Source organism: Schistosoma mansoni, chromosome 4, assembly GCF_000237925.1.
Source record: "Schistosoma mansoni strain Puerto Rico chromosome 4, complete genome".
Lineage (NCBI taxonomy): Eukaryota > Metazoa > Platyhelminthes > Trematoda > Strigeidida > Schistosomatidae > Schistosoma > Schistosoma mansoni.
This window is the reverse complement of record NC_031498.1, coordinates 14,020,788-14,030,678: the sequence shown is the minus strand read 5'-3', so window position 1 is coordinate 14,030,678 and position 9,891 is coordinate 14,020,788. Positions and strand designations below refer to the sequence as shown.

Sequence of the window (9,891 nt, the reverse complement as noted above, 5' to 3'; positions counted from 1 at the left end):
TAGGGTGACTCAACTTGTTTTAACTGGAGAATTAAATTCATTTACTGAAATAAATTGATGAGTAGCCTGGTCTTTTAGTTTGGATGTTTTATTATGTTTGTTTTTCTCTACCCAATATATATATTGTAAAGTCAAGAGAGCAAGAAGGTATTACCTACATTGATTTAAGCTCTCACCTTCAATGAAGCGTATATATTTCCAGTCCAACTTGATTAGTTTACTGGCTCTTTCATCTTATAACAAAAGTAATGCAATTCATTTCTTTTAAAATATCATAGTTATGATAATGTTGAGCTGTTTAATATACCATATACAACGAAACGAGCAGTAACTGTTTCTGTGTGCCTGGTGTGAATGGAATTGTGACTATGGTTAAATCTAGAATTGTGAATGGCAAGGCAAATGACATCATGAATTGGAAACGTTCGTACAGTTCAACCAGTATTACAGAAATATTCAACAGTGAAAATACTCTGTTATCAACAATTTTAAGGAATTCACAATGAATTAAAATCAAATTTTTAATTATCAACAGGAGATTGACCATAATCAGTTGAAAGATGTCTGTCATGAGATAAGACCTGTACAATAATATAAAAATAAACAGTGAACATCAAATTTTAAGAAATAAATGAAAATGATTTTCATTGAAAGCAATGAATATTCTGATAGTTTTATCGAATACTTTGGTATAATATATAAATAACTCTAAAAACAATTCAATAAACGGATTTTGTAGTTGTTGTCTATCAACAAATCCTTGGAGTCCCACAATAGGACGAAATGCCAGTTCAGTGCTTCCAGGTTTTCCACGGTGGTCTAGCTTCAATTGACTCATGATATAAACTACATAAAATCCTTGAAATATTGACCTGTTATGTTGTACACACGGTGATCTGCGAATAAAATTAGAAATACATTGAAGAACATGAGTATTATGATATCATAATAACTGTTATAAATAATAAATCACAAACATTAGTTCACTAACATTATACACAGAATAAACAATTGTCCAAATATATCCGTTTGTCATTTGTTGGTCAGTTTATCTAATCATTTTAATGCATTGAACCTATTCTGATAATATTGATTCAATTTTAATATCTAGAATAATAAGGCCAATATTATTTTACATCATTATCTTTTCTTAGGTCCGAATGCACTTAGTTTTACTTCTATTTTTCACACAATAATCATGATTAAAATTTTCATATTGTATTAAGCTAATATATCAAATAACTCTGATAATCATTACTTACTTACTTACGCCTGTTACCTTTCGTGGAGGAGCATAGGCCGCTCACCAGCATTCTCCATCCAACTCTGTCCTCGACAATCCTTTCCAGTTCGTTCCAGTTAGCATTCATCCTTTTCATATCTGCTTCTGTTTCCAGGCGTAATGTGTTCTTTGTCCTTCCTCTTTTCCGCTTCCCTTCCGGATTCCAAGATAGAGATTGCCTTGTAATGCAGTTTGGTGATTTCCTCAATGTATATCCTATTCACTCCTAAAGTCTCTTCCTAATTTCACCTTCAGCTGGAAGCTAGTTTGTCCTCTCCCATAAAACGCTGTTGCTGATAGTATCCGGCCAGTGAATGTTGATCAACTTCCCTCATTTTCATTCGAAATCATAATAATAATACTAGAAATAAATGATGGTTCTGTATTCCCTTCAGTTTGAATAGGGTAAAGGAAAAGTGATCAAAAAACACTGTATATCAAGATTGTTAAATTACTTTATAAGAATTACGATATCATTTACGATTATTGTAAAGAATCATTCTGTTCATTGAAAAATTAGCTCTGATAGTTTATTATTTTAACAGACAACAAACTGATTAGTTAATTATAGATATACAAAGGAGAGTGTTATTGGTTGCAAACATTTGCTTAATCGTTCGAAAATTCAAGAATATTAACTGAATGAAAACATATTGAATAGGAGATTTATGTTTTGTTCTTATGTATACAGGCATAATAATTTTAAGACTTTATATACAATTAGACTACAAGCTTTTATATGATTAACTTAGAATAAAAATTTGTATTAAATTCACGTGATGTTATTTGCTTGTATCTTCCTATTGTTGCTTCTGTTTGTTTCTGTCCACGTGTATATTCAACCAAATAATAGTTGATAGAAGAGATGCAAAAGGAATTAATTCACTCACTGTGTCGTTTATGGATCTGATACAGATAATTAGCATCAACATGACAAAATCTATTCATAAAAATAATCGACTGTAAATCATATTATTTCCAAAACAACATATAGCCAAATCGTAAGCAAAGATGGATAGTGGCTAGCAGTAGAATCCAGGAGGCGCGTTTCGTCCTTTTTGAATGTGCCTACATCTCAGAAATGATGTCAACTCTGGGACTCGAACCCAGTACCTTTCGCTTCAAACGCCAACGCCATCAATGGGAAGATTCAAACAAACAATACTAAGTGAATATAGCCAAATGTAAATACTCAATTCATTTCGTATTGTTTATTTGTATCCTCCGATTGATGTTTACGACCACAATTGATCAGTTTCTTGTTGGCATATGTGCATTCAGTGCGGATTGCCTCGATATTGCCTTAAGTCACAAGCTTTTTAAACAAAAATGTATTTGTATTTGTTGTAAAATATTATTTAGGTAATAAAGTATCAAAACCAAGTTTTTAGGTGAACTAAATGTATTTAACAATATTTACATAATTAGCTTCCATAAGATTTCACTTGAATGTAAAGACTATTTATAATATATAGTATAATCTATTTTACTTTCATCAATTTTAATAAATAGACAAGCTTAATTCAATTATTAAGACCGCATGATGATGCACGTAAACGTAAGTATTTTATTGAAGATACGTTTGTTATCCACTAAATAATTTTGCAAAAATCCTTATTTTATTAAATCATAGTCTTATTTTAAGAATTGCTGAAGCGTCTTTTGTAGGTTGTTTCATAGTTATCTTCCTGTATATGTATCCTATTTACTTGTCTAGTTTAAATGTTTTATTAAGCTTTAACAAATTATTCATTGTTTAAACTATCAATGTATTGACTTATATGACTGACTAGTATATGTGTAAATACGATATATGGGTTTCTCTCCATATATAAATCGGAATGAACTTTGAAGTAATTAGCGATTCATACATTTTGATTTTACACTACAAACAGTAAAATAGCTTAGATAGTATGTAAATTAAGAGTTAACTTTAAATCGATTCTCTGAAAAAAGGTATCCTGTTTGCAAGTCAAAGTTCAAACTCCTTCACCAACTAGCAGATATTTCCACATAACTTTATTTATTTCATAGATAAAAAGAATGATTAATTTTAAGAACGAAATAATTAAAATGTTATTTGTTCAACAGTTATTGCACAATTATTCATATTTGACTAATATTTATGTATTTGTAACTAATGTAAAGTACAATAAAACGATATTCAATAGGCAAATATCTTTGAAATGATTTTCATTAAACAGTTTTATGAAGTCACATTGTATAGATAGAAGAGTTCGTTTAATTAATGACTTTTTCATATGTATATCAACAGCTAAGTACCATCTTTGTTACTTGGGCAAGTCTTCAGTACGAAAAAATGTTTCTTTTTTGGATTCATATAATATAAAATGTTAAATTACTTACTTACACCTGTCACCCCCAATGGAGCATAGGCCACCGACCAGCATTTTCCAATCCACTCTGTCCTGAGCCTTCCTTTCTAGTTCTATCCAACTTCTGTTCATTCTTCTCATGTCTGTCTCCATTTCTCGGCGTAATATGTTCTTTCGTCTTCCTCTTTTCCTCTGGCCTTGAGGACTAGAAGTGAGGGCTTGCCTTGTGACGCAGTTAGGTGCTTTCCTCAACATGTTTCCTATCCACTTCCAGCGCTTTTTCCTTATTTCTTTCTTCGCTGGAATATGGTTTGTTCTATCCTACAGTAGCTTGTTGCTGATAATGTCTAGCCAACGAATCCGAAGTATTTTGCGTAGACAACTGTTAATAAACAAATATTAAAAACCATTTTCTCATATAATGCTATGAATGAAAAAAAGACTAGAATTATCTGTAAATGACTCGTGAACATTACATGCGTTTTTTTATCTATTCTGATGAAATCATTGAAGAGATATTCGAATGATAGAGATGATACTATTGATCAGATTTATCAAAATCTTTGTAAACTTATGAATCTTAGAAAAATCACAAAATTTAGACAACTATGGATATCTACTCGATTAACAAATAGTGTTAACAATGTTCATGTGATTGTCTATATTCTGGAACAGTTTTATAAATGAATCCCATAGAATACGCTTGAATGAATTCAATTCCAAAAAAACTAAATTTACTCGCTTGGAAAATTTATTCTTCTAGGTTAACAAGTTGTATTATTTTTTGTAGTTGTTGGACAAATTCCCAAATTATCTCCTAATGATTTGATTCCCAATAAACTTTGAAAACAAAACTCGAAAACAATAAAAAGTCCAATTAATTACTTTTTTGTAATATTCTTCTATTTAACACTCTTAAATAAAAGGTAATCAGAACTTGTTGAAGCACATATTTCAAAAAACTGACTGCAAACAACATAAGAGCTCCTCAGTATCTTGTTTTCGATGTCAATGTTTATTTATCTATTATGCCAACACTTGAACCAAACAATGTGTATTCCCTTTCACTTGACACAAATTTTGAAAGATATTTATCATAAATCCTTAGAGGCGTTTGTTTCTTTAACGAAAAAATACTATTGTCCTAACTACCTAGTAGATAATTTATTTTAAACAGTGGGAACTCGTACCATTTGTATTAATTGATTTTATGTTACTGACATTTACCGATTCATTTTGTTTCATTTACAATGAAGTACAAAAAGCAAGAGTTAAGTTAGATAACAACGAAACATAACCCATAAACTATCGCAAATAGCCTTGTTATATATATATTCATAACAATGCTGATACTGTAAATTAACAAGTTGGTAATAGGAAAATGAATAAATCATATACTTTATCCACTAATTCAGATTATTAAACCGGTCAAAAATCTCCATTTTTTAATGAGAAAATTGATGATTATTACTTAAATAAGCAAATAACAAAACTACTGAAATTCCTTATCACTTAATAATATTTTGTATTATAATAAATATATGTTTTTATTATATCCCAATGAGTAAAATATTGTATTTCTGATATTTTGTAACTTTATTTAAGTCACCTCTTCAGAGTGAACAAATAGCTGAACTCATTTTAGTTATCTATTTATTATAAAGAGATGACTTACATTAAGTCATGGAATATCCGAAATATAATTTTCTACTCATTACAGTGTTACAAAAAATATATTTATTATCAACTTTCTATCCAATGCTCAATTGATTTGAAACTATCAAGTCTATCCTTGGCATGGATACCTACTTTTCATATTACGTAAAATTGAAGAACAATAGTTGTAATAATATCATAACTGAATAATAATAATTTATTGTTCTTAAGCTGTCGTAACATTGTACTTTAATGTAGAAAAAATGTCCTTGAAGAACATTTTGTCAAAAACTGTAATAATTACTTAATAATGAAATAAACAGACTGGTAATGTTTTATTTTTAACGAAAGGTAATCATATGTATGTATCAATTTCATAGGTGATACTGTATATCATGAATGCTACATTAAGTAACATAATGGAAAGATAAAAATCTTACATAAGTGTATTTCAGCAATGATTTGAGATATGATTACAAAATGAAATGGAAATGTATGAACAATGATGCAAGAAGTATAGAGAAAGTTATTAGAGTAATTAATGATAATATGTTTTTATATAAACAATAATCATAATAGTTTATTCATATATATGTTTATATTAGTCACAGATACTTGTTGTTTGTAAATGAATACTAGATTAACATGTGATAAATAATTCTAGGTATATAGTTAAACGAAATCACACTATAGGCTACACGTAATGTAGCTTGTAGGGATCTATGAAAGTAAGATGAAACTTGTATGAATTAACTGACACGTACAACAAACCGGTGTAATTCCTTCTGTTGAACCTTAAATAAAAAGACTATCTTCTGCGCTTCACATTTCAGAAGAGAATTACTCTAGACGGGTATCTATGATATATTATTAATATATAAATATATATATATTCTATAGAACATCTAACTCTATTTTCTTACAATCACTGTCTGACAAAGCGAGTCAGCAGCCATTCAGGCTATTTTAATTTTGGAATTAGATGGCAAACTCACAAACGTAGTGATATTTACTTTGATTACTGCTACCCAGCTCGCTTATTCAAACATTACTTAAGATCATTCTGACATTCTTGGTGGGAAAATGAAAAGCATTCCTCCAGGATTGTAAGATAAGTGGTAAAGCTAAGATAGTATATTTCGTATTTGAAACATAAACGATTAAATATTGATCCCTTCTATTTGAACTTAAATCTAGATGCTATTTTACTTAACAATAAATCAAGGTGAGATCAGTAATGTTTTCGATATTTTTATAAACTGAGATATTTGTACAGTGACATATAATATATCCGAAGATGCTTTATGGAATTCATAACTAGATTCTGCTGAAAACTCAATGTGTTTCGTACATCTAAATAACACTTTAGTTTTACAAATTTTACTTTTGAGCTTCAACAATTAAATATCCAAGTTTAACAAAGGAACGATAGAAAAACTGTAGGACAACTACTGTTCAGATTATGTACTGACTAGATGTTTAAACCTAAAGTTTGAATCTCATTTTTGAAATACATTTTGGATAGACATTGCTTCAAAATGCAACATTATTTATAACATTTTTGAGAACAGTTTGTGTAAAATACTGAAGAATACAATTATCGAACAATATGATCAGCAAACAAATTTTTCAGATATTTCGGAACCGAAGTACTCACGGACTAAATGCAACAATTATGCACTCAACCCTACAGCTAATACAAAGTACTTTTATACAGAAAATATAAATTACAGATAATAGGGATATATCACACAAAACTTTTGTGGTGACTCATGATTCCTCATTAGATGTTCACAAAGTTAAGCAACTGAATTTAATCGACCAGTTAGTACGTTTCACTCCTACATTACCACAAATTTAGACAGACAGAAAGTATTCTTAATAAGGTTCATGCGTTTGTACATTATCGCTAATTAACAGACATTAAATTGCATATGACTACTGATTTCATTGTTTCTGTTAATGCTGTACTTGTACTCTAGTATTTATTAATTCTAATTGATTTCTATAATAGTTTCACTGAACCTAGAGGAAATACATGAATGATATTTCTTTAGACGTTTTCTCTTAAAGTAAAAATTAACTGATTCATTGGCTTGTAAAGGAAGTAAAACAAGGTGACGTACTTTTGTAAGTGAAAGTTAACATAATAAGCAAAACTACACACTGCTTTCATACAATATAAAAATCATACTTTAAATACATCATTTGCACATCTTTTCTTTGTTTTGTACGTATATCTTCATTCTTCAGAATCAGTTATCATTTCAATTCCTGTCTGTTTCACTTCCTGTTCTTCTCTTCAATTCGATCTTCTTAATCTTCTGCTGGCAGGCATTTTATTTCCAGTCGGTGCTACATACCACTTATATCTATCAACATTAGTAGCATACACCATATATATATATATATATATATATATATTCATGAGAATTACATTTCCCTGGATAAAAATTTATGATGTAATTATGGTGTACACTGCCAAATATAAATGTTCAGATTCAATCAAGATGTAGACTTATGTTATATAAGCTATTAAGCCTAAGTAATTACCTTGCTATTATTCTGCATAATATCTATAGATCTAAGATCTTTTTTCTAAACCCTTCGCTTTGTAAAATTAGATCATTGCTGGAGGACATAAATATAGAGTATCGCAATTACTTATGCTTTAGTTATCCACTTTTTTTACTTTTATCGAAATAGTGTTTTAATTAATACTTTTACCCTATGTACAAGTTACTCAACTCAATTTAAGAAGTCATGAACTGATTAGCTGTTAATTCAGTCGATTAACTGCTTGTTATTTCAAGCTTCATTTATGACTATTTGATAATAAGGTATCAACTAATGTCATTTTTTCGAAATCGAAATATATTTTTAGACAACCTATTGTTTTTTCATGGAATGTTGTGAAACTTACTGTTGTTTACCTTCAAAGATTTAATATGAAACATTTCAATGACTATGATTAAAAGTGGGACTCATTTGATGTACACTTGATAATTTTCTTAAGGTTTAACCAAGAAGGTATCCAATCATTTAATGAGGTCGTAAACTTAAAAATCATTTAAACCAAGGAGCTATTGAAGACTTTAATATATTGAAACTGTTATAATAATTCAGCAGTTTACTATATTTTCCATCAGTGAATATAACCAACAAGGGGAGAAACTAATATACAACATCCATCCTTCCAAATTAAAAGTTTGTAGACTTTACATTCGAGCAATTTGGTCTAAACAGTTCTACGATCTCGTCATTTAATTTCCCTTCTGGTGTTTCTTCTGATACTTACAACATATTACCGCTGGTGATAACAATTCATAAAACACATTTCTTTTCTTTCTCTTATCATTAATCTTTCGATAATCAAAATTTTCTTCCTTATTTTTGAATCATACACCAAATTATTTTTAGGAATTTTTCAGTGCCACATTGATTTTATTCACTATATACTGTTTTGTTTGTATTTTCATCAATTTACAGCTTCACTCTCTAAAAAACTGAACGATCTATTCATCCCGTGTCCTTTTGTTGGTGGATTCCAAATTACAAGTTTAACTAGAGTTAGTTCTGAAAAAGTGAGTTTGTAAAATAAGAAAACTTTGTTTAAAATAAATATTGAAAATTTAAATTACAGAAAACTATATTTGATTTCATATCCATAGTTATGTAACCATGTTATTATCCATAATTGCTCGTTTATATCATGTTTTTAAAAAAAGTTACTATATATTGTAAAACGGTGAATAACTGGTTTTTTTTTAACCCAAACTGACCCTACTAATCTGTTGAGAAACACGTCCATAATAGCTAAGGGCAGGTAAATAATAAAAAAAAGAATGAAGACAGCCTACTTAAAATGTCCTACGGAAGTAATTTCTATTAAAATTCAAATACTGACTACAAACAAGACGTTTGGCTAATGGAATCTTACTAATTTAAAAATCTATCATCAATATGCATGAAAAATGAACTGATTTAATATGTTGAATAACTTAACATTATAGAAAACAGTAGTACAGAGAGAATAGAGAATGTTAAATTGAAAGAGACACCACTAGATTGGATAAATACACGTCTATGTGCATGAGGTTAGTTTAATGACACAATATAATATCGTAATCAATAAAACAACAAAGATAACCTTAAAATTGAGTAATTTAAACAATTTAAATGTAGTGTTAAAGCATAATATCGAAGAAATAAAAAAATCATCAAACAATGTAAAATGCCAACTCACAAATTGTTCATTCATAATTGCTTGTCTAATTTATTTAAATATAGCCTATATGTGAATATCAGACATTTGCAACGTTGGAAAGTGATTGTGTTATAAATGAAGGGATTGAATGGACGTTTGATGATCCAAAGTGCAACATATTTGAGGTCAATAGCAGTAAGTACATTATTTCCTATATCTGTTATTATAGATAATCATTTAAAAAACATCTATGTGATCATATATTAAATGAACCAAACTATTTGGTATAGCTCATTGAAAGGAGGCGAGATTAAAACCAATCATCGCGTTATCTACCCACCTGGTCATATGATTTAATCCTTAATTATCCTCCACTCTATAACTGTTGAAGGAATAAAGAATGTTTGCAA

General features: G+C 29.1%; 1 protein-coding gene across 1 annotated transcript in view; it reads left to right on the top strand.

Annotated features, from left to right (window-relative positions):
• Window positions 1–9,891, top strand: part of Smp_150880 (hypothetical protein) — a gene marked incomplete at its 5' end in the record, with an annotated part of 40,839 nt that overhangs the window by 12,074 nt on the left and 18,874 nt on the right. The window contains 2 exons of the mRNA XM_018796905.1: window positions 8,764–8,858; window positions 9,565–9,676. Coding sequence (XP_018652000.1) covers window positions 8,764–8,858; window positions 9,565–9,676 — 207 coding nt within the window. The remainder of the gene's footprint in view (window positions 1–8,763; window positions 8,859–9,564; window positions 9,677–9,891) is intronic.